The sequence below is a fragment of the Oculina patagonica genome, chromosome 14 (assembly GCF_052425735.1).
Source record: "Oculina patagonica isolate OP01 chromosome 14, crgOcupat, whole genome shotgun sequence".
Classification (NCBI taxonomy): domain Eukaryota; kingdom Metazoa; phylum Cnidaria; class Anthozoa; order Scleractinia; family Oculinidae; genus Oculina; species Oculina patagonica.
Window position 1 is genome coordinate 3,559,957 of NC_135771.1, and position 26,332 is coordinate 3,586,288.

At 38.2% G+C, this 26,332-nt stretch overlaps 2 protein-coding genes across 2 annotated transcripts; both read left to right on the plus strand.

The window, feature by feature from the left end:
- The first annotated feature begins 2,727 nt into the window (after window positions 1–2,727).
- Window positions 2,728–5,556, plus strand: LOC144638310 (selenoprotein Pb-like). Its single transcript, XM_078497541.1, has 3 exons — window positions 2,728–2,894; window positions 3,787–4,014; window positions 4,866–5,556. Exons 1-3 carry the CDS (start codon window positions 2,869–2,871, stop codon window positions 5,119–5,121), a joined length of 510 nt encoding a protein of 169 aa, XP_078353667.1. The 5' UTR covers window positions 2,728–2,868; the 3' UTR covers window positions 5,122–5,556.
- Window positions 5,557–6,646: 1,090 nt separating this feature from the next.
- On the plus strand, window positions 6,647–25,552 carry LOC144638253 (melanopsin-like). The gene is made up of 3 exons (XM_078497468.1): window positions 6,647–6,710; window positions 20,934–21,085; window positions 23,837–25,552. The coding sequence occupies exon 3, from the start codon at window positions 23,868–23,870 to the stop codon at window positions 24,855–24,857; it is 990 nt and encodes a 329-aa protein (XP_078353594.1). The 5' UTR covers window positions 6,647–6,710; window positions 20,934–21,085; window positions 23,837–23,867; the 3' UTR covers window positions 24,858–25,552.
- The last annotated feature ends 780 nt before the right edge of the window (window positions 25,553–26,332 follow it).

Here is a 26,332-nt window from a genome sequence, read left to right on the forward strand (position 1 = left end):
ACAGCGCAAACAGAGAAAGTTCGACTGGTCCATTCTCTGCGATCTTGGAACAGGTCCCTTTTCAGGGTAAGATTTTTACGTCATTCAAGGAACCAAGAGTAAAAAATATGCCTTTTAGACGAATAGAATAGCATAGCATAGTCGTTTCAGTCGTTTCGAATCGGACAAAGACGAAGACATGGAAAAGCGAAAAGAGATTCGATTTATTGTCGTTGTTAATTACGTAGTTTTGGAACCATTGGTAGTCAACTCTGAAACCCAAACCGTTACCCAAACTATTACGTTAGGTGAAAACAACTAAAATAACGAAAGAGGGGATATTTTGCAGATGTTTTTCTTTGCAACTGTGCCACGCATGAAACGTCCCAATCGCAAAGTTCCTGCTATCAAGTTTGAGAGCAAAATGTTTGTTATTCAAGTTCATACTCACTAGCTATTTTGTACAAGTATTTATTGCACTGCAAAACAGTTCCCCTTTCTCTTAAAACATAGCGGGAAGCAAGCGGGAGGCGCAAGGCCCTCACACCTGCGGGTGAAGCCCGCGCGTCTCGCGAGGAGGCGGCATATGCTTGATTGCGTCACGTTTTTTTGTCCCGAGTGGAGGGGGCAGGGTGGCCATGCTCCTCTGTCGACCTCTGCGTAATTATGTGGATTATATCATAGCTCCGGCCTTAACTATGGCGGCCTTTTACGGACTAAATAACGAATGACTATACATCCATGTTATGTTGCATACATCGATGTTGTGTCAACTAAAAGATGTTCGATACAACTAAAAGATGTTCGATACAACTAAAAGATGTTCGATACAACTAAAAGATGTTCGATACAACTGAAAGATTTTTGATACAACTAAAAGATGTTCGTTACAACTAAAAGATACAAAGTATTTGATACAACTAAAAGATGTTTGTTACAACTAAAAGATATTCGAACCAACTAAAAGATGTTTGTTTCAAATAAAAGATGAGGAAGCGGAAATGAAGTTTGAAAACAGGAAGTGACATTTTACCCAGGTTCCAAGCGATCCAACGAACATTCAAAATGGTTTCTGGTGGAGCTGCGATATGGCTGCCAGATTCACTAGATACAGAAAGAGTTTTTTTGGATTTAAGCAGGCGAATAACAAGTGCAGCTACTCAATTCGATTCTTCGGAGTTCTTCATTCGTAGACTGGACGAATAGGAAAGAACTTTAAATGTTCTAACTGTAAGAATAGAAGAGTCATACGCACAGGAAACGGATCAATTTAGGTTTCTGGGAAACTGCTCACCTACCCCTCCCCAAACCTAACATTTTGCCCAAAGCGATAAGTAAGGGTTAATGTTAGGTTTGGGTTGCTTAATCGGGTACTTACACCAACTACTAGGTATCCTAGGCGAGCTACGACTGAAGTCACATCGAGAGAATCGCCGAAGAATCCAAAAGGAATCTTGATCCATTCGAAGAGTCGGTTACTTAGTCAGTCTATTGTATTGGTAAAAAGGAACGGTGAAGTGGGAAGACCATCCAATAGCAGTTGGAAACATTACATGTAAGTAACCGACTTCGGCGATTCTCTCGAAGTGACTTCATAGCTCGCCTAGGATATATATCTAGTAGTGATTAAGCTTCCTGTGCGTATGTCCAGTCTACGAATGAAGAACTTCGAAGAATCGAATTGAGTGGCTTTGGTGTTTCGTTGTTGCTGTGCACTTGTTATTAGCCTGTTAAAATAAAATGGAAAAAACCTTTCTGTATCTGGCAGCCATATCGCAGCTCCACCAAAAGCCATTTTGTATGTGCGTTGGATCGCAGGAAACCTGGGTAAAATGTCACTTCCTGTTTTCAAAATTCATTTCCGCTTCCTCATCTTGGAAACAAACATCTTTTAGTTGGATCGAATATCTTTTAATTGTAACAAACATCTTTTAGGCTACGTTTACACGGACACGGTTATCAATCGACACGGTTTCATGACCTCGAAACCGCATCGAAAACGACACGGTTTCGAAGTGTTTACACGGAGCCTATTTAACGATTTTCCGACTGTTTTCGAATGTGATTGTATAAGCCGAGCGCTGCTGTCTATGCTTGTTTCGCTATGTTTACCCTTCGCAAGCCAGCCAGTTCGTGCCAAAATACATGGCCGTTTTCAAATCGATGCGGTTTCGCCGTTTTTGACCGTTTACACGACAACGAAACCGTATCGTTTTGAAAACGCTTCACTTTTGACAGCGTTTTCAAAACGACCCGGTTACAGTAGTGGTTTCGATCGGTGCCGTGTAAACGAAAGGCGTAACCGCATCGCTTTCGATGCGGTTACAAATGAAACCGTGTCCGTGTAAACGTAGCCTTAGTTGTATCGAATACTTTGTATCTTTTAGTTGTAACGAACATCTTTTAGTTGTATCGAACATCTTTTAGTTGTATCGAACATCTTTTAGTTTACACAACATCGATGTATGCCATAACATGGATGTATAGTCATTCGTTATTTAGTCCGTAAAAGGCCGCCATACTTAACTGTGAAAGAGGGTTCTAGTTTAGGTGTGAGATATATAGAGTAAGATGTTTGAGAAAGAAAGAGTAACACATTAAGTATACGTGTTATGTATTTTCCCATTTTACGTTTAAATTTCAGTTCCTAAGAGAATCTGCTCCTTTACGGTGACCATGCGTGCTGTTGTTGTACAACTGCTGGTTGCCTCGCTTTCGTCCTTGGCACTTACAGAGGGCTCAAGAACAATATGCCAGCGGCCACCCGCGTGGACGATCAATCAACTGAACCCAATGGCTGAAGCGCGATCAAAAGGTCACGTGGTAATCTTGGGATTGATGCTTGCCAGCTGACGATTTTGTCAGTGGCAGGCTGAGCGCTTGAACCTCATGTATAAAAAAATTGTTGTGAAGAGGTAAGATGCGAGAAATGCCTTGTCAGTTGCGTGTGTTAAAAAAAAACTGTCTGATGCCACGACTTTTCTTCAACGCTTTTTGACTTGACCACAGGCAGACCACCCTATGTGTTCGTGGTTAATAATTGTTGCCATAAATAAGATTATGTTGAAATCAATGGCGCATATAGAAGATATATAGAGAAACATTACGTCGGCTAGTGTGGCACTTTTGTAGAGCTGCGTGCCGCAAATTAAGAAGGAAAGGGGGGGGGCCGTTAAAAAAATTTTTTTTGGGGGAGGTTTTTTTATAAAAAATTTTTTTTTTTTTTTCTTATTTTTCAAAAAAAAAGGCGAGTTTTTTTTTTTATTTTTTTTTTTTTTCGATTTACTACAAAGTCGACGTAATGTTTCTTTATATATCTTCTATATGCGCCATTGATTTCAACATAATCTTATGTCAAAAATTATTAACCACGATCACATAGGGTGGTCTGCCGGTGACTTGACTTCCGTTGCTGCAAAAGCCGCACAACGTTTTCAAGCCTCAAACCCCAAACTTGAAATGCCCCTCTATTCGATTTCAAGTGAAAAATCTTTCGGTTGGCCAGGTTGGGAATTCGAGTTTACTATGAGCTACTTTATTCTTACAATAACAGAAAAGTAATGCTGGTTTTGAAAAAAGAAAGAAGAGTTTACAATTATTGTTATCCATCGGAAATACACGAGCAATCAGTAGCAGGATACGCCCAACATTTTGTAAAGTAACCGTAGAGTGAGTAGGTTTAATTTTCTTAAAATTCTGCTGCACTGCGCGTCTGCTGCGAAGCTCTTGTTTAGGCCACCGCGCCTTGCACAAGAAGCAAATGTGCTAATTTTCTAACACACTATCACTTTAATTTCCTTACTACAGGAATATCACTGATATTTCTTTCATGATTCTGAACATGAAAAAAGCCGCAGCCTCGATCTCTGAGTTAGAAAGGAGAGTCTCGTTCCCAGTCTACCAAGAGCCAGCCAATCGAGACATCATGGCAATGCTGGGTGGAAAGAAAGACGACATGTTGATCTATGATCGATGTGGACTCTTAGTTCATCACTGGAAGATGCCCCTGAGCTATATGGGATATTCATTTGTCTGGTAATTAATTTAACAAGCTCTGCATTTTACTTTTTCGGAGATCCGTATGCAACCATCGTCCCAAAATCTACTTCAGGCTAAGATGGCCCCACTTATTATACCAAGGCATGAGAGATGCGTTGGCCTAATGCATGGTTAGTGCGCTGGACTCTGGATCGAACGGTCTGGGTTCGAGCCCTGGCCGGAGTCATTGTATTTTGTTCTTGGGCAAGACACTTTACTCTCACAGTACCTCTCTCCACCCAGGTGTATAAATGGGTACCCCGGCGAATTGTAGGGGCAACTTGACAGAATGCTGCAAAGTAACTTGCGGTGGACTAGCATCCCATCCAGGGGGGGGGGGGGGAGGGAGGAGCGTAGCAATACTCCTAGCTGCTTCATGTTACAGAAACCGGAGTTACGTGCCGAGAGCTTTGAGTCAGTTGAGCTTGAAAGGCTTTACGTTTTCGTTGCTAAAGGAACAGACGTAGTAGCGCAAAATATGAGAACTTTATACGTACGTGGAAATTAATTCTTAATTGCCAATCAAATCAACTTTGTTTTCGAGGGGCACGAGTCTTCGACGACAACCGTGGCCCCGGATCCCGACGAATTGGAATTTAGAAGTGTTGGTTTTGTGGAGGGAGGAAAACCGGAGAACCCGGAGAAAAACCCCGGAGCAAGGACGAGAACCAACAACAAACTCAACCCACATATGGTATCTGGCAGGAATCGAACCCGGACCACATTGGTGGGAGGCGAGCGCTCTCACCACTGCGCCATCCCTGCTCCCCCAAAATACCATTTTTAGATATTTTCACTTGATATAGGAGAGAATTCGTAAATTCAAAAAGCTTTGTTTGTGTTCCCAGGAATTCCTTAGTGAACGTTTATAACAACAAGATTCCAAATTGTCAGCCACATTGTCCAACAACCGCCATGACCCAGTCCCCGACAACCATGCCTATTACGTCACAAGAAGTTTCAACCAATCCCACTTCAGAAAGTGCTACGTCACAGCCTCGACTTGAAACTACGACTAGGTCGTCACCCGTGACAACGAAGGAAACATTCAACAGTAACGGAGTAAACCAAAGGAATGTAACAAGCGAAGACGAAACGCCATAAAATAGATAAATATTTTATTCCTTAAGATTAATTTTTGAGTGTCGTTTAAGTGTATTTTAATAGCATAGTAATTTTTATTCGCCAGGATAACTTTGGCGCCCAAGTTTTTTAATCTGGAAGCTTTGTTAAAACATGACAAGCAGACAAAAAAGTGAAAGTTGTTTGTTTCGATGAAAATCGACAAAGTGATAGAAAGAAAAGCGTCACGAAATAATTTTAATTTTTCTGACAGCTCTTGACTCCTGAATGACGAAGTTGCATGAAACCATTAACGTGCTACTTTTGATGGTTGGAGCTAACGCTGTGCAAAAGTTGAAATTATTTCAATGACTTTCTACGAGATCGTTGCTTCAGTATCTATCTGGCGAGAAATACAGTTTATAAAGAAGTTTTCATAAAGTATTTTGTAATCAAAGATTAAAGTTTAAAACTGAGTTTTTAGCTGTAGTCTTCTTTCTTAATTAAAAAAAAACCCACACTGTTAAAATTGCCTTATCGTATTCGGGGAAAAAAGTACCTTTTTCACCAGGACGATATTTTTTGATGACTACAAGGTGACGTGAACTCTAGAAGAGTTTATAAATGTCATAGTCTGGTGAACATTTTACAATATGGAGCTTTTCAAATTTGCAAATGAAAACCGGTTATTAACTATAAAAGCTGCATACGTTTTTCAGTCCGATAAAATTTTAATCGGTACCCGCTGAAGGTTTCACTGCCGCAGATATTCTTGGTTTATGGCAACCACAAACTCATTAATTCTACCTCAACAAAGGTCGATGTGAAAAATGGAATTTTGAGTTTAATAGCATGACACAATTAAGTTTAAAAATTCTAGCGTTTGTTTTGGGAACTTAAAAAGTGAGTATGAATATAAAAATGCAATCAGTACAAAATATGGTTTTCAAACAAAATGACACTTCCACCTACTTCATGACATAACATCAACTTTATTTTGTTTTGAGTTAAAGTAGCTAACAAATATATATCAGTAGCGAACATCTTCAAGAAGTACACTAAAATCGGTTAAAGAGAAAATAAAAATACGATACACACATAAAAAAGAAAAATATATATGTATCATATAAATGTATATATAAGCAGAAGCGTCTAAACGAAGATAGTGCTTCGATGTTTCTCTTGAACTTTCATAATCTTAAAGTAGAATGCATAGGATTCTTGAAAATTATTTGCAGATTTACCGTATTTCGTGACTAATGCCCTTAGTTTGTGATAGTTTTGCCCAGTTGTGGCTTGTGTTCATTGTCAACAGACACAATAAACATTAACGAGAAATGCACTCGTTGTTTTCTTACACAAAAGAAAAAGGCGAAACTTAGTATAACATTTGAGTATACAAATAATTGCGTTGTCGCTATGGTGTCTTAACGGGGTTTGACTGTAATCCATGCTCATTGTTGGTGGGGGAGGGGGGGGGGGGATGTTTTTGATCATTGAAAAAATATTACATAATTTAGCAGATTGTCGCTGGCACGCATTTAACCAGAGAGACAAATAAAGAGACAGCAGGTAGTATAATCCTCTTCGCGGACGCCAGTGAGTTTTCCAGAATGCGACCAGTTTGAGAAGTAAGTATAGTTTCCTTTATTGAGGGGATTTTCACGTTTTTCAAGGAACTTAAAATCCGGCATTTCCAATTTTCAAACTGCTTACCATAATTCTGATGTTAGTTACCTTTGTGGAAATCTAAACTCCAATCAACATTGTGATTAGCTGACATTGAAGTTGATGTACAATTTGAATGTGTTTCTGAATGACTTATTTCAATAACAATATAAAAAAGTTAAGAATGATGTAATGTATATAATTTTTTTGGGTTTTTTGTTTTTTTTTTTTTTCATTTGTCCTAAGAACATTTTTTGGCTCAAATGGTCTTGAAACTTAGCACGTCTAGCCTAAGCCAAAAAAAAAAATTTTTCTACAAAATAACGAGAGCGTACGATTATTTCTTGGAAAACTTTTGTTGCTATCTAGTATATAAGTTGACTGTTTCGTAATCTGATAATGTTTTCCTCGCGAACTTTTCTCCTAAAACAATCCACCTTCAAATCTCGGATAGATGGGCTTTGTTATAAAAGATAGATGCTTTGGTTAGGAACAGATGATATTATTCAATACTAAACATCTTTAAGTTTGTTTGTGCCAAGGTTTTGGCAGCACGTTTGTTTCAACTTTCAGCTTTATCGCTTTCATGGTACCTAATACATTGTTTAGGCTTACATCTAAACTGATTGATGCAATATAAGAGATGAGGGAGTTTACAGAAATACAAAAAAGCTTGAATTTATAGCTCACTAGCTTATAAGGTTGATAAACAAGTTAAAAATTCTGTTTTGGGAAGTTCCTAACGACTTAAATCTGGGAAACATAAGATTAGGCAAAAAGAGAGTATGAAGATATTAAAACTCAACACGAGTATGGTTTCCAAACAGTTGTCTCCAAAATGGCATTTCCACTTGTCATAAACTTGTTTGGGATTCTTGGAATTATTCCAAGATTTAACATGTTTCGTGACAAATGCCCTTTGTTTGTGGTAGTTTTGCTTCTTTGTGGCTTGCGGGCCATTGTCAACAGTCACAATAAACATTCGAGAAATGCACTCATTGTTTTTTTTTACACACAAAGACAGAAGCAAAATCATTTTATTGAATTTTAAAAACCAGAAATATTTAGGTAACAATATAGACTGTTGATCTCCAAGTCCTCTGTATGTCCCAACAACAAAAAGGAAACTGTATGACTAATAACAAACAAGTCTGCGCTATTTTAGTTAGGTGAGTTTTGCGAGACAAGTGTTAATTAATTTTCCTATCGGAAAGTTTGTCAATGCCATAACTATTACAGAAAAGTAAGTATTGAATCAATCTGTTTATTTTTTTCCGGCTTTTTCTTTCAGACTTCTTTTTCACACCCGTGCAAACATAAATGCCTTTGGGAAGTGCTAAGTTGTGTTGTGGAAACTAGCGAAAAACCTGCGAACAACAAAGAAAAAACCACAACAATGAAAACGTTTACAGAAATAGCTACTTTGGGTGCCAGTGGGTTTTTTACGTGACTTGTGCGACAAAGCTTGCAAAGTGCGATCTGTGAGAGGCGAAGCCGAGCAAAAAAATAGAACGGCTCTGTAAGAAATAGCAGACGATTGATAAAACAAAATGCAAAAATGAGATAAAAATAGTCATGTTTTTAATTTATAAGTGCAAACAACTTTTTTGGTTTGTTTACAAACTACAGTTGGAAGCCAATTCAAAATAGAAAAGAAACAAATTCCTATCAAATTTTTGAATGTAGAGATGATCTATTTTTATTTATTTATTGTAGTATTGTTTTAATGAATAGTACCACAGGAGACAGCCTGTACATTCAAGTCAATTTAGTCAGCAATTTTCAAAGATCCATTAAAATTTGAGTGGAAACTCCTGTGGAAAATAACAATATGATCTTATCCGGCGAAAGCAGCTGTTTGTTATTGTGTCTTTTGGTGGATTCCGCAGAATTTTCGTTTTTGTCAAAACTGCACTTAGAGAGGGCAAACGTGCGCTTAAGTTGCTATAGTTTGTGCCAAGGAAGCAAAAGTATTAAGAATGACGTGCTCTTATTTTGAAGTTTTTTTTGTACTTTCTCAAATTACCCGCGTTAATCACTCTCAGCGCGAATGAAAATCAATTGAAGGTAAGCCACTATTTTATATCCCATCTTTTCACTATGTATATAACGATCTAAATGGAGAATAATACACTTAGTATTCCATGTTAAGAATTTAAGCTGGATGTTCAAAACCATTAATTTGATGTAAAAATAAATACTGCCTTTATCCTATGGAAGAGAAGTTTGATATTGCATGTATGGAAAATCTCTGAGCTTTATGGAAAAATATGAACAGATCAAAATATATAAAAACTTAGATACCTACCCACCCATTGAATTAGAACTATCTCGAACTATAAACCCATAGTCAGTAGAGGCTACATGCCATGAAACAGAACAAGACGCCTAAAGCTTAATGCTTAAAACCGGGCGGTTGATGTTTAACTACTTCATTAGACAAGTACAGCAAACACTTTTAAAATACCATTTAATTTATATTGAGTAACACGCAAGTCTGTGGATTGCTTGTCCATGCTTAGACAAATTCCTGCTTAGGCTTTCAAATTTTTATTTTTCTTCCGAATACTGAATAACCTAGGTATTGGAAACGTTTTGTGTGCAATCTTGAATAAATGAACTCAAACCAGTTAAATGGCAGTACAAATGATCTCCGACCGAAACAAACAAACAATTTCGTTAAAAACTAAGACGTGTTTTTACATGTAAACATTTTTAAAAATGTACCACACCAAAAAAATGGGAATAAGAACAAGATAAGAAAGCTTTTCAGCTTTCAAACATGATAGCTCCTCAAGTCAATTTTGGGAAGCAGTCACCCAAAGGCAAGTTCTTGATTGCGTGATTCATTGCAGGTCATTTCTCCATCGCCGTTCGGTTCCGACTGAAACTCAAAACCCTTGAATGAAAAACCAAAAATATATATTTTATATTCCTCGCTAAAAAGAGCGAAGTAACCAGAAAATTACAGTATTGGTTCCTGCTCGAATAAAACGAGTAACATAAATAATAAACATAGGCGTACGGGCACCTTCGGACCTGGGGGGGCGGAGACCTAATTGCCCGAAAAATAAAATGACATGCATTGAAAGCCGAATAAAAAGGCATTTTAAATGGATAACGAAACGTGCATTGAAATAGTTGTGTACAAACCTCAACTTGCCTGCTTGCTTTAAGGAAACGATCGTGTTCTTTTATTAATCTCGTGGTGTTGCCCGAAGATGTCAATGCACTGTATCTTTTTTCTTCGGAAATATAATTATTATTTATCCACTCCTGAGTTCAGCAAAAATTAACGTATTTTCGGGCAGCCAATTTACATTCCCTCACTTGAAAGATATGTAAAAGCGTGCATGTCAGGTAAATGGGTTAAAACATTTCGTTAAAAGTTTTGAGCTAGGCCTTACAACTTAACATTTGAGTCAAAGCACTAGTTTGTTTCAAGGTCTTAGGCTGGATTCACCGTGCGCAAACGGTCGAGCTACGGAGAATCCTTACTTCTGGTTACCCTCGCCAATTTCCTTCTTACTTCAAAATGATTGTAACTGAATCAAACTGTGGAGTAACACAAAATTTGCGAGGAAAATCGAACGAGATTATAGCAATTGACATGAGAAATCAGTTAGACTTTTGAACCACAAAGTTATATTTCCAATACTTTTTTCTGTTGATGTAATTCGTTTTGAACGTCCTGTTGAGATTTGTCGGCTTGTTTTCTATTTTTTCTCTAGGCTTGTTGCCCGAATTCCAAGCATTTTGCCCGAAAAATTTCGGCACTGGGGGGGCTGCAGCCCCCCTCGCCCCCCCGCCTCGTACGCCTATGATAACAAGAACATTGAGAAGCTTGAGAAGCTTAAAATCGGGCGCTTTGCCTTGAAAGGCAGGGTTCAGTACAGCAGAAACCACGAAGCAGTTACTTAAGTTAAGCACTCAGTCCGACTGTGTTTGTGTAAGTCACAGGGCTTGCATGAGCTGTATTAGTGTGCATAATATAATGTCTAGAACGTTGTCGAGATTGCATTATTACTTAAAGACATGATGGTTTCAATTTATAAATGTATCTCACACAATACAAATAAATGATTGAAGTAGACGAATAGACAATGTAAAGTTTTAAGACTTAGCAAAGTGCAGTGTATTGGTAATACTGTAAGGTGCGGTTTCACCTGAAGGTCGTGTGCTTTTCGGTATTTTCCAGGCATTGCACTTTGATGGGACAGTACTACAACTGTTTACCGGGGAACCACTATTGTCAAGAAAATGATCACAACTTGTTGATGAATGATTGAACATTTGTTTCATACCATTACTGTAATAGCAATTGATGGAGGCTTTTAGTCCTGAACCAAAGTATAAGGACTGGGAAATACTGAAACCCATTATCAGCCACCTTAAACGGAAATATCTTGTTGGTGTTTCAAGGAATCCAAGGAAACTTCACTCATCCCATGTATCTATGTATTGCGGTATTTTGTAATTTTTTGAGTGATTTTTGGGGATGTTTGGCAGGTGATAGTTTTTTTAAAAGAATTAGTAAAATTTAGACAACTAAGAAATATTGAAAATTTAATGTGAATTTAACATTGGAATTTGAAGTTAGAAATTGGCAGACGGACACCAAACAGCCCCGTGACATCCTGGAGTGTTTTTGCATGGGGGTCAACTGTGTGATGATGTTTCCATTTTTTTCTTCAATCCCCACTGATAAAGAACTGTTGTTGGTGTTATGTTGGTGTTATCACATGTCAAGCCTTTAACAAGGTATGAAAGAACACAAGGATTTAAATTATTCTGGTGCTCAATTTTTGCGTAACTAAAATTAATGTTACTCAAATTCCTGATGGATTCTGTCTTAAACTGTTACGAGCTTAGTATTTCCAAATTATTGCATGTCAATGTAAGGCAAGACAAGACATGCCTTGGTTCTTATGTAATTCTCTTAAAAACACATAAGATATTGACTATAATTTTGTCTGTGCTATGGCAATTCACAGTGGGGTGGTCTTGATGTGTCTTTAACTTGTAGACTGGACTGGACTAGTAAAACGCGGACTAGTAAAACGCGGACTTGTAAAACGCCTCTAGACACTTCGAATTCCTTGGCCACAATCATCTTACGGCTCTCTTCAATACATAATGTCTCAAAAAAACAGTAACCTCAGAAAGAAGTCAGAAGCAAATAAGGTCGAAAGACCGAATTTGAACATATAACGGCAAATGTTCTAATGTCACGAACGTAGGAGTCGTGTAGGCCCGTCACCTTTATTTACCACATACTGCCCCCAAATTAAAACAGTACCCTCAGAAAGAAGTCAGAAGCAAATAAGGTCGAAAGACCGAATTTAAACATTTAACGGCAAATATTCTAATGTCACGAACGTAGGAGTCGTGTAGGCCCGTCACCTTTATTTACGATTGACTGTTGATTTCTGGACGGGCCCCGTTCTACCTCGTGCGAGCAATAAAAACGACTGCACTCAACAGACGTCAAGTAGTGGAAAGAAAGAAACATATGCACACAACTCATAGCATCAATCCCGTTGTTTTAGTAGGGGTTTGCAGAACGAACATGTGCTATACTGCAAAAACATCTCCACGCTAAAACAGACCATAGAGTGCTCAAAAAAGCTAGAAATATGCCGTCGAAGAAACACACAAGAGCTTCAAACACAAATTGTTTCGCTCGCTAAACCGTTTAGTTTTATCCGATTTACAAGCGCTTGTTTTACAAGTCCGCGCTCTACAAGTCCGTGCTTAACAAGCCCTCGTTTTACAAGTCCGCGTTTTACAAGTCCGCGTTTTACTAGTCCGCGTTTTACTAGTCCGCCTTTTACAAGTCCGCGTTTTACCTGAGTCCGCGTTTTACTAGTCCGCGTTTTACAAGTCCGCGTTTTACTAGTCCGCGTTATACTAGTCCGCGTTTTACAATTCCGCGTTTTACTAGTCCGCGTTTTACTAGTCCAGTCCAGTCCTCAAAATACAGTATGCCAAAACTCCCCGCCCTCTAAAGATAAGTCCTTGACGGTTCTTGTCGTTTTTCGGTGCCTATATATTCATCTTCGGCATCTTTCTCATCCACCTCTCGTTCTGTCCTGTGTCTGTCATCACACGAAAGAAAAGCTGATTCTCAAAAAATCTGCCACAAAAGGAAATTGACAAAAACAATATGAAAACCATATATCGAAAGTTTCTTATTCTAAAATTTTATCATACGTCTTAATTCAGAGCTACAAAGAAGTTCCTCCTTTTGAGTTATTGATACTGTTCTTACAGTTTATATTAAAAATTAAATAAAAACTTTATTAACCAATTTCTAAAAGAATTACAATGATTTGACTATTCGAATTAGAACTTTATATATATAAACATATTATTTACATAATAATAAAAACAGTGTCTTTAAAAATGTAGAAAAATAGTAAAAGCGACTTCGAGAGCAATAATAAAAGAAGAACTATATATTAAAAAAAATATTCGATCTAAATTGCAGTACGAGAATTCTCTACTTGAAAGTCCATACCTCTTTCCACTAGCGAAATTTTACAAAATTCCTTCGCGGCGAAAAGGTAGCGCGAATCCAGAACAGACTCCAATCGAGAGTGGGTTAATTCTAGATTACTATTAATTAACTATTACAACATTCATTTTTAAAATAGTTTCCCAAGCCGACTAAGCTAACTAAACGTCGAGTGTATCTTTCAGTAAACAAAACATGCCGTTGTGACGCCGGAAATCCAGCTCACGCATACTATACCCCGTGACTCACGCAAACCTCCGACTTACGTGCTACTACAGTCATTCCTTTCTAAACATTTTTTTTTTGACCACCACCGTACCTTTCTACCCAAAAAACTCATGAAACCGCCCGGTTTTAACCTGTTTTAACCTTTCAAAAATTAGAGCGTTCGAAACTAAATAAGATCCGTAATCACAAACAACATACAGCCGTTTACCAGCACTCTTTAAAACTCCTGAAACCCTTCAAAATCAGGCAAAATAAATCTTTGAAATAACCTTTATCAAAGTTTCTAATTTTTTATTCAGTTCTATAAAATGCCTTTCATACACTACTGTCAAACAAAAATTTCAATTTCCTCAAAGTTTCAAGACAAAAGAATAACAAATATTTCGTGCACAATGTAATTTGATTAAGCCAATATTATCACGTCTAAAAATACTTCAAGCAATTCAGTGAAAACCCGTTTTTTTTTTTCGTATCAACGAAAACCACTTTCGAATAATCAATACATGAAAATAACAATAAGATCAAAAGGAAGAAAGGAACCTTTCTAATTATTTGAAGACTTTCAAAGCCGTGATATTATGCATCCAATCCGAGATAAAATTTAATTACAACAAAATCCAAGTTCTCATTTTGAATTCCATTTTTTTCAGTTGATACCTTTATCCAACTTGTGAAAAATTCCATTCAAGTTCCTATTAATACTGTACATTCCCAATGTTTTGCTCAGGTCTTCAGAAGCGTCTTACTAACCAAATCTAAAATAATTCCAAAACATGCTGTACAAACATTCTACTCTTTGTGACAAACGACTTGACGACCAATTGTTCAGAAATGAAAATCGACACAGTTCTTGCTAAATAAAAAAAAAGTTTTACGGCGGAGTCAGGCTCAAAAAATATACCGCAAGATCACACCCCCATTCATAGTCAGAAACCAGCAAACCATCTAGTTTGCTAAAAAAAACAAACACTGCGTGACATCAATGACGTTACCTTTTTCATTTACAAAAATAACTTTAACTTGTCAAAGTAAGTGCAATTTCACAATGGTGAATATCAGTACAGTATGGGGCCCAGTTCTCGGCCACTTTGTGTTTAACGCGTTTTTTCACACTCCAGTTGAATCAAAAGAAAAAGGTATTTCCTTCAAACGATAGACTGATTCATGTGCTTTAAGTATCTTGAGTTTGATCGTTCAATTCGATATAGAAAGCTCACACGTCGAGTTTACGCGGAGGTAGGTGAATTTGCATTCCCAAAAAAGTTGTTTGTTTACGGCTCCAAATTCATGGATGTAGTTAAATTCGTATTTTATCCAAAAGCCCCCACCATACGAGCTAATTTTTGGCATGTGAAACGTAGAATAATTCAGCTTTCTGCTTTAGTTAACTTTTCGTTGAACCGTTGTATTTTTTGGTCTTAATTTACTTCGAAATTTTTTCTTGCGACGTTTGCGTATTTGCCAGTTCTCGGCCACCCTGCTCGCTATCACAGCTTAGCGCTTGGTTTTTAATATAATTTCATCTGCTGCTGCCAGAATGAAAGAAATAAATGTTTTAAAAATAAAGTTCAATCTTATCTCTAAGTTTTGAGCTGACTCTTGTCTTGTCTATTATTTCTACAACACCTAAATCTTTCAAGACCTTTTCATTGCAAAATAAACCATCTAAATGCACGGGTCACACAATGCGGTTTTGCCAGAACCTGCACATAGGCAACTAGGCGCGTTAAAATCCTTCTTTTCTAAAGTAAAACAAAGCATCATAAAAATAATTTGGGATCGATATAGTATAAATAGGTTTACAGAGTGATTTTATGACTGTGAAAATTAATTGAGCATTTTTTACAGATAATTATGGACAAGCTTTTTAGTGGCCGAGAACTGGGCCAAGGTTGCCGAGAACTGGGCCCACAAATGGAGCTTTTATTTTTATTATTGCTCGGGCAAATTAATTTTTGACCGGTCGATAGCTTTACACCAAAAAGCTGAATAATGTAGCTAGCTCTGGGAGAAATTTCAAGTTCCTGCAGTTCTTCTGAGGTAAGAAATACAAGTCAAAAGTGGCCGAGAACTGGGCCAAGGTGGCCGAGAACTGGGCCCACAAATGGAGCTTTTATTTTTATTATTGCTCGGGCAAATTAATTTTTGACCGGTCGATAGCTTTACAACAAAAAGCTGAATAATGTAGCTAGCTCTGGGAGAAATTTCAAGTTCCTGCGGTTCTTCTGAGGTAAGAAATACAAGTTTACGTCAAAAGTGGCCGAGAACTGGGCCAAGGTGGCCGAGAACTGGGCCCACAAATGGAGCTTTTATTTTTATTATTGCTCGGGCAAATTAATTTTTGACCGGTCGATAGCTTTACACCAAAAAGCTGAATAATGTAGCTAGCTCTGGGAGAAATTTTAAGTTCCTGCGATTCTTCTGAGGTAAGAAATACAAGTTTACGTCAAAAGTGGCCGAGAACTGGGCCCCATACTGTACTTTGCCCCGTAAGCTTTTTTCTCTGTCCTTCCGCCGAAGCAAAAAAACACAACCTGATTACACATTAACCCAAAAGTCGACCAAGTGTGCCTGCAACGATTTCCTGTCAAAACTAAAATGAAAACCATTGCGGTATGCGTCACCCGTAGCGGTTTTGTAGCAACCCCGAGCTATCCCCGTCTTTTTGGCCGCGCCAGGAGACTACGCTCTAGGACGACCAAAGGGTAAACCTTAAATCGGCCACGCCCGATTAATAAAAAAAAAAAACGAATAAAACGAGTCAAATATCAAGAATAACAGAAAAATTTCTAAACAAAATTACAAAAGAAAATAAAAAGACTAAAAAAGGGCATGCATTAGACCACATGTATTAGATAACAGATGCTGTTAAAAATCTCAACTAAATGTGACAAAAAGATTCAAGATGAGACGAAGAAACATTTGAATTGCATTAAAAATTTTGAATCCTTAAAAGCCGTGAAAATACTGATGCCGTGATAAAATTTAATTAATTATACGCGCCGAAGGGCAAGTTTTCATTTTTGCCGTCTATTATTTCACACGATGGCTTTACCGATTTACATTCCATTCTAGTTTGAAGAAATTATTATATTATTACTTTGCATTTCCATTTTGTTTTGTGAGTTCTTGAAAAGTGTGCAAGTAAAGTTTTTACATCAAGAACAAAATAAGGTTCTTTTGTTGTGTAAACATTCAATTCGTCTGTGACACACGACTTTGTCGGCCCAACTGTACACGGATGGAAATAGACAAAATGGACACAATTCTTGCTAAATGAAAAGCATCTTCAAAGTAGAGTCTGGAGCCGTTTTTACAGTGCGACTACTCGAACCGGGGCACCCTGAACATTTTTAACCAATCACAGTGCTAATTGAAAACAAAGGATAGGGACATTTTTTGCAACGGACCAATAACGTTCTAGAACGTAAACAAAAGATTACCTACAAAATTTGAACTGTCAACAACGTTTCAAACAGATGCGGACCTCTTAGGAAACTTGCCTTCTATTTGATTGGTTACTTTCGATCCTTAATTTTCACCGAGAGTACGGAATTTTTAGCGCTCGTTTTATTATTTCATCAAGACCGTGATCAAAAGTCTACATTCACAGGCTAAAAAATTCTTCAGAGTCTTCAGAGGAAATTTTCTGATAAAATTAAATCGCTCTTCTTTGGTGTTAGCACAGTAAAGAAAAATGAGGAACGTTTTTAGACTTTTTTATTCACGACAAGCGACGACGCGTAAACGGGATGGAATTGCATGTTGTGAGCAGAAATGAATAGAAACGTTCGAGATTTCATGTTTGAAAAGTCAGTTGCCTTCAACTCTTTTTTACATACTTGTGATTATTTTTTGTATTTGACGAAAGACAAGACAAGAAAGATTTGGGATGCCGCCGGAGCGACAATTGACCTTGCATATGGGGGCAATTTTGCTATCCCCGCCGCTGGAAATAAGTTTTCAGTCTGTTGCAATTTTATAAAACCACAGAAAGATTGAAGACTCATTGAAGAAACGGAACAAATTCCTATTTTACGAAAAGCAATTTACTTCAAAGTTATAACAGTAGCTAACAGAAAATGAGTCCGTGGACACGCAACAGTAATTCGACATAATGTTTATAAACATTTCACCGCGAGAACTCCATGACCTTTGGAAAACTAAGGATCGAAACTAACCAATCAAATAGAAGGCAAGTTTCCTGAGAGGTCCGCATCTGTTTGTAACGTTGTTGACAGTTTAAATTTTGCAGGTAATCTTTTGTTTACGTTCTAGAACGTTATTGGTCCGTTGCAAAAAAATGTCCCTATCCTTTGTTTTCAATCAACACTGTGATTGGTTAAAAATGTTCAGGGTGCCCCGGTTCGAGTAGTCGCACTGTAAATGCAGGGGCTTGCTGCAAAAACATTGCGTGACTGATGTAAAAAAAGCTTCGACCTCAGCGACCTGTCGAAACAATCACCGGTTTCGGACTCCAGTACTCGCTTGAGTCGAAAGCTTGAATAAAAACATAAAAATATATCTTTCACGTTTAACAGAAATCGGGGTATTAGATAAATTTTAATTGCTCCTGCTGAGTAAATATCAAAAGTGCGGGATCTGAATCCTGGCCAAGAAAGCGGCCGAGTGAACTACTACGACAAATAACGCAAATATGTAAACATCAGCATGGTGCCTCAATCTATTAATAGATGCCGTGTTCGTTTCAAAAGCCTAAAAAGGCAACTATTAAATACAAACGTGAAAAAATAAAAAAGAAACATGAAAACGTTTTAGATGAAATTTTATTCAAGATGGGGTCAAGAAACATTTTAAAAGGCAAAAAGATTTAGAAAATTTCAAAAACGTGAAATTTTGCATGCCGTGGTAGAATTTAATTACATGTATTAAATTACCCGCGCCAAGATTTCATTTTCATTTTGCAGACCATTTGTTTTACTTGCTGGCTTTGCGGATCCCTTCACAAATACCATCATAGTTCGTAGAAATACTATACATTACCATTTTGTTGACTGAAGTCGTGGGAAGTGTGTAAGTAAAGCTTTTACATCGAGAACAATTATTTCGCTGTGCAAACATTCAATCGTCTCTGATACGCGACATTGCCGGCTCAACTGTACACGGATGAAAATGGACACAATTTTTTCTATTAAATGAAGAGCATCTTCAAAGTATTCCGGCTCAAAAATTATCTGGCTACCAGCCCTTTTTTAAAAGCAGTTATGCGTGAAGCTTGCTGCAAAATCATTGCGTGACGGACGAAGCAGTTTTCAAAAAAAAAAAAAAAAAAAATTGCTTGGACGTGTCAAAAAAATCACCGGTTTCGCAAACCAGTACTCAAACGCTTTAATAACACAAAAATATATATTTCACGCTTAAGAGAATTGAGGGTATTAGATAAAATTTAAAATAGGAGAGTGATTTAATAGCTTCTGCCGAGTAAACATCAAGGGTGCGTGATTTGAATCCTGGCCAAGAAAGTGGCCGAGCGGGTCTGGAACGATCTACCGACAAGACTACTACTACTACTACTACTACTACTACTACTACTACTACTACTACTACTACTACGACGAAAAAATTCCGGGCGATTTATGAACCGGGCCGGCCCAGTCTCCCCGCCCGGTTAAAAATCCATTAAAAACAATTTTGACATCAACGTTACCTAAGGCGAATTCTATTTACATGTTTCTATTTTTGGCGTCATAAAGGCCTATACCAATTTTATTCGCAAAATCCTCATTCGGTGTGCATGTGATATCAGTTTTATAAAGCAGTTGAAAATCACACTGTATACGTTTTTTTGGTAGCTCAGTACTATATATAGAGAGTGAATATATTTTTTAGTTGTCTTGGTATATAAGCAGGAAATTACTGTCTTGCCCCGGATGTATTGGCGAGTAAGGACATGCACAGGTCTAATGAATTACCGTCGGGGGTGAAAAGAAAAGTAATAATGAACATTTAGAGGATTCAACGACCCGGAATAATGAAAAGTTAAGTTCCGATTATGGAAAAATGGATAACACGTATGTTTTCGGAATTAATTGCATAAACGAAGTTCATGTTTGATTTATTATACATTCTAGCTCCCTAAGCGCTCAGTGGCTTACTTAGAACGTAAAGTAAGTTTGGTTGGAACGCACATGTTCTTTTTGCAAAACTCATCAAAAAGTGGGGTTGATGTGATAGACTGAGGGCCTAATTTTGCTCATAGAGGGCAGTCCCTCTTCTCTTTGGTTCTCTTGTTACCCTTGGTGTGAGAGGGGGCCATGCAAAAACTGGGGGCGAGCTTTGAACATCAATCTATCAACTTAGGGTGAAGACAATCTCGCGTTCCTTTTGGTCGGCACAAAAAATCGAGACCTCTGGTCTAGACTGAGAGCCCGCCAAAAACATGGTCAAAACTGATTGGCTGTTTAACCCTTGTTCATTTCATACACAATCTCTGGCGTACGCGCACAATCAAACCTGAACCAGGAATTACTGGTTCCGGGTTTTTGAGGCCGTTACGACGAATTTCACAGACGTGTTATGGAGACCTTCAACTGAAGGAATGGAGGAGTACCTCTCCCTTGGGTTTTACCTTATTATAGGAAATTAACGCTTGTGTTAATTAAGGTGTTTGAAATTAACGTGACTTAAATTAACGCCAATTCAAGGAAAAATTACTTCCCAATAAAAGAAATTAACGCGAAAGAGGGGGTTAAATTTCAAAATTAAAGAAATTAAGGCGATGTACACAAAGAAAAAACTTATTGAGAAAACAGGAAAAAGTTTATTCAACACTAGGTGTATAATCTAGGGTTCAAGTGAATGAATCTGGCTGCTTCGAGCGTTCTTCACAGTTTCAGTAAAACCGGCAGACTTCCACCCTGTCAAAAATATGCTTTCTCCTTAGAGTCAAGAACGTCTGGACCGTATCGTTAAAATGGGGCCAAAATAATGGAAATTAAGGTCATGGAAATTAACGCTCCACTTAAATAACGGCGCGGATATTAACGATAAGAAAAATTAACGCGACTTAAATTAACGTAAATTTTTGAAATTCGCGTTAATTTCATGTAGCGTTAACTTCCTATAATAAGGTAAATCAAAATTGTTTTAAGTGTCCAAATTAGTGTTCTAAAGCTGATCTCGCGAAAACAGCTATACAAAGGAACTCTGCTAGTTGTCGAAAAAAAACTTATCTTTGGGCTCCTGTGGGAAGCAAGAGCCTGAGACTGCAATTTGGTCATGTACTGTTTTACACCAACCGCTGAGACAACACTTCGCAGCACCATTTTTTTTCGTGACACAATGCGTGACCTGCAAGTCTAGATTTTTCGATACGTTCCGTCTTTCCTATCTCGGAAAATTCGATGCAAATATAGAGTTATTGTTATGTCGTATGATAAGCGCCATTCGACTTTTAACGAGATCTTTCGTTGCCTTACAGGTGCCAGTTTTAAGTTGCTGTCACTGTAGATCTAAATAGATATCACATTTGATATCAAAGGCTCCAGTGTACTGTTTTCTCATTGCATCTGGTACGATGCAGTGAATGCTTCAATTGACATCCTTTGTTGGCTGGTAACAAAAAGTGCAACGGTAAGTGCTTATTTCTCGTTTTTTTCTATCCATCGATAACTGACCATGACCACAAAATCAGTTTCTTTTACCATGTTTACGTTAACGTTTTCGCGCTTTCAAAGTATTAAAATGGTGTATTGGTATTCTTAATTTAAAGGGAACTCTTACTCAGTAAAAAGATAAGCGTACATTATCGTGTGAAAGGACAGCATGAACATATTCCGCCCTTAACTGACGGTCGAAAATTTAGCGTAACAAAACTGTTACCAGTCGTCAAGTAGACTTTCAGAGTGCAGTTGCGACGTGAAACAAGGCCCGCGGCAAAAGTTGACATTACTTGGGCCTTTTTCGTTTTACCATGCCCCGGTCTTGGATACATAGACCCTGAAAGGGTTGCCTTTAAAAGAGAATTATTTTATAAGTAACTGCTTGTACGCGAATTGGATTTATGAAAAAAAAAGTAAAAGGACGTATTGCGTGAGTTTTTGGTTCAATTAAAATCACCAAAATGTTAAATATTAATTAACACTTGTCGCGGCCACAAGTTAACGATCCTTATTTACCCGTGGGAAAATATCACTTAGTAAACGCTGTATAGGATTTAATCAAAAATTTAGCCAAGAGACCATAAGTCTTCTCGAAACGTCATTCTAAAGACAAGCAGATTCATTTTATCTAAATTATGCTTTATGTTTTCCTGTCAAAATTGGTTCGTTCTGGAAAAGCCTTGGATATTTTTTTTTTACGCTGGCCTAGTTTTTTTTTTTGTACCTTCTAGTCTTCTTATAAAAAGCGACCTTTTGTAGATAGAGAAAAATAGTGGTTTGATTGATGAAACGTTTAACGTATTAGCCCATTTGGTCTTGTGACAAATTAACATATTTCATTAAAATGTGCTTAGCTAGTAGGTAAAACCCAGATAATAATAAGCAGCTTAGATTTATATGACTGTTTGGAAAAAACTGGGCGATAAACAGTCCGAGGACTGCCCAATTTAATTGGCAGCACGAAGAATTTTTTGAATCCATTTATTTCCCAAATTAGACGGAGCATAGCCGTATTCGGGACCACAAAATAATTGGACGCTGCTTCAATGGCTTTTTTACACTTTCAATATAATTAATGTCCAGGTCTTATAATCGACATTTTAAGCTATAGGAATAACAGAATAATAGTTTTTCAGCCCTTTTGCAAAATGAATTTTTTTTCACGGTTTTTGGGTACTGCTAATTAACGGAAGAGAAAGATCCTTCGAAAAAACTGTAACGAGTGTAATGTAACAAAGTGCTTTCTCTTTAAATAATATGTAAAAAAAAAACACACGAAAACCCTTGGTTTATAATAAGCAAAAAGTGTTTAGACTCAGGTGTCTATGCTGATGACCCAGATTCTTCGCAAACGGATGTAATTTTTCTCAATAACCCATTTCAGAGCCAAAACTACTTCAAAAACAATCATACTCGCCCGAGGGTCTTCCCCATTTCTTTTTTTGAAACCGTGGCAACCGTACCATTTTAGTCCAAAGCTAGAAACACGAAGTTCTCCTTTTTAACTGCAGTCAAAATTCTGCTAAAAAAATTGCGAGAAGCTGTATTACTGACTGATAGTGTCTTTCTCATAACGCTGTGCAATAAAAATATATTCATTCTCCAAGACTCATTTTAATAGGCCTTTAATATCACGGTTTTCAGCCTTTAGTTATGTTTTTAATTTCCCATACATGGTCTGTATTTTCTCTGCAGATTTACGTTCCTGTTCGCTGAGTTGACGCGGTTCGCGGGAAAAATTATAGCGGCAAATGTATGGGAAATTAAAAACGTAACTGAATGCTTTCTAGCCCCACTAAATCCTTCCTTCTTGGCGAATAAAAACTTTCGCCTAATATCTTAACTTTACAATTCATAAGTTGTCTAGAATTTAATTTTTGTAAAAGATATTTGCCGTCGGATTCCCATACAAACACTGTAATTTCTATCCGCTTTGCCTACTCGTCAAGATGGCGTCGAAAACCGTGATGTCCGTGATAAGGCCTATTGGTTTTCTAGTGCTAAGTGATAAATACTGCTGGGTGAGAGAGAGGCAGGAAGGGAGGGAGGAAGGAAAAGAAAAGTGCTGAATGTACAAACCAGGTTGTCTGAGAGTGTGGAAGATCGATGAATAACACTGAAAAACAAAACTACCTTACGATGCAGAACATTATCATATAAATTGGAAAGTTTAATAGGAGACCAACAATTCCCACTTCCTTTAATACCGAATAAAAATTTTAAGTAGGTCTGATAAAAACACATTAATGGCTAATATGCATTGTTTTTCGTAAGATTAATATCCACCTCACACACTTTAACGACTCACAGATATTGTATTTTTTTTTAAAAAAAATTGAAAATTTTACATATCAGTCTTTTGCCCTTTATCAGACAAATATCCGTCAGGTTAAATTTTCTTCGCTGCCTTGTCAATCTTCGGACGGTGCGTTAAGATTATCGGTTTATTCAGCACACAAGACCCTACTGTGAATTTTACTTGCACCGGTACTGGCTAAACCTCAGAAACAGTTTCACAGATTGTAACAAAAATAATTTGGACAAGACAAACGCGATCGACCACTTTTACTCTCAGCCGAGGCGTTCCAAAATTTATTTGTAAGGAGACCAAGAAAATGATTGTTCTTTACAAGGTTATCGCATATCGCCAGTAAAAAATCTATAAGAGTCACTGGCTTTAAAAATTTTAATTATTATTTTTTCTTTCTTTCTCGTTTTCAAGGACTCAACATTAATATTTAACTGCAAAAAAGATGTCTGACCTCAAAAACAGAAGCGGAGGACTAGAACCTGGGGAAGCCTTCAGCAAGCCGGTTTATTACGTCATCGCGGGTGTGTACGCGCTTCTCGCTGTCACAGCACTCAGTCTGAACACGCTCGTGCTTGTCGCGTTCGTTAGAGACCGCACTCTTCGCACGCCCTCCAACAGGCTGATTTTTAGCATAGCCGTCGGTGATTGGCTACATTCAGTGCTGGCATATCCCTTGGGAGTGGTCAGGAATGCGTCACAAAGTTGGCGCATGAGCGGTGCAACATGCACGTGGTACGCCTTCATTACAAGTTTCCTATCATTCAGCATCATATTACACTACGCTGTATTCTCTGTAGAGCGAGCTATCACCATTAATTACTCCGAGACCCGGTTCTCCATTAAACGAAAGCTCAATTTCGTCATTGGCGGACTTTGGACATTCGCCTTGCTTTGGAGCCTTTTCCCACTGTTCGGTTGGTCAGCGTACGTTCCTGAAGGCGCAGGCGTGTTTTGTTCAATTCGCTGGCAATCTTCCCGCCCACGTGACATTGTTTTTATAGCATGTATATTCTTGTTCTTCTTTTTCGTACCCATCGTTGTCATGGTCATCGCTTACTCTTCGATTTACCTCAATATGAGGAAAATGACTCGAAATGCGCATGGCATGTGGGGTGAGGACGCTGCTCCTACTGTGGAAGCTATTCAAGCAGAAAGAAAGACCGCACGCATGGCATTTATGATGTCAATTTGCTTCTTATTTGCATGGACACCGTATGCCGTGGTTTCACTGTATGCTATCATACTAATGCCGGAGAATATTTCCCCGGTGGTGGCCACCCTACCCTCACTGTTTGCCAAAACGGCGACGTGTTATAATCCAGTTATTTACTTCCTGTTGTACAAGAAATTCCGGGATAGCCTGGGGCAGACATTACGATCATTATGTGGACGCTTTATGAAACAAGACTCAAGTGCCTTAAACTGGCTGTAGCATTCATGTTTCTAGCTCAGAGATTTTTCCCGACAGCTAACTTTCAAATAAAATTAGAATACGATGTATTTAATGTGTACGTACGTAGGACTACCGGCTTTGAGAGGGACTGCGTACACGTGGTAAGCCTTAGCCCCGTCCACACTATAAATACGTTTCCAATGATGCGTTTTCGCCTATCGTTTAAACTACAACGATCGAAAACGCTCATTGTTTTCGTTGAAAACGCATACTTTTAAAAACGCTTCTCAGAGTGGACACATTTGAAAACTAAGCCCTATCGTTTCAGTGTGGACGGTGAAAAAGGAGGCCTTTCGTCTTTGGTTGATCTGATTTATCGCCTTTCGTCGATCCTATCAGTGTGGACGATATGCAAAACGCCGCAACGAAAACGCATTAGTGTGGACGGGGCCTCACTTCGTGAGCGCTCGTTGCATAATACTGAAGTAGGAATCTCAGGCAACATATGCTAGCCAGAGCTAATCCACGTTTACTTAAAACGTTGTGTTGTTGTTTACTTCTTGTACTTTGTGGACTGCGTATGTGAGGAGAAATGGACAGCATATGTGAGATTTAATAGCTATTTTTGATACTTTGGGATCAATTTTAAGCCTGTAATTAATGTAAATATACGTTTGTACACAGAATCAGTAAAAATATAACCGCGTCTTTAGGGCGCTTTTATATTTTCTTCAGAGCGGCTAAATGCTTCACTAACGACCAAAGATACAGTGAGTATGGAAGTCAGGATCACAAAAGTTTGGGGTTCCAGGGCTGCGAGACTCCAGCCCCCCCCCCCCCCCCACCCCCCCCCCCCTTTTTAGGACTCTCCATGTGACTTTGAATCCTTGGTGCATACCAGGTATATCCCCTATATCCCATCCAGGACAGGTGATAAGTCACACCACATGGAAAAAACTTTGCATACTACTGTAATTGCGATCTTTGCAGAGTTACACCTTTATCCCGATCTTTTCGATTTCCAGTACCCTGGGTGCCAGAGGGTTTTTTTTTTCTTTTTTGCAGGAAAAAAAGCTATCATGGCTATTTTGATAATTTTCGCCCCCCACGATCGCAGTTTCGCCGCGCGCAAACAGCGTCTTTCTTGCAAAAAAGAAAAATTCCCTCTGGCACCCAGGGGAGATTTCCAGCCGCTTTTCGTGAAAATGACTGAGCTCACTGAAGACCGAGCTTGCGCAGGGACTCGCGATTGAGAGAGGCGGAAATCGATCCTACTTCTTTTCGTCGGAGTGAGTAAAACCTCTTGGTGGATTTTGTCGTCTAGGAACCTTTTTACGACAGCAAAATGAACGATAACACTAAAATTGTCGGCTAGACACCTCAGCAGACATGTGAAGAGAAAAAAAGAAATTGTCACCAAGTTCTCCTAGCTAACTTTATCGGAAATATATCGCAAACAGAAAGGAGAATCTACATTTTGATCCTGGGACTGTAGACTCTCAACAGGCGTTCTG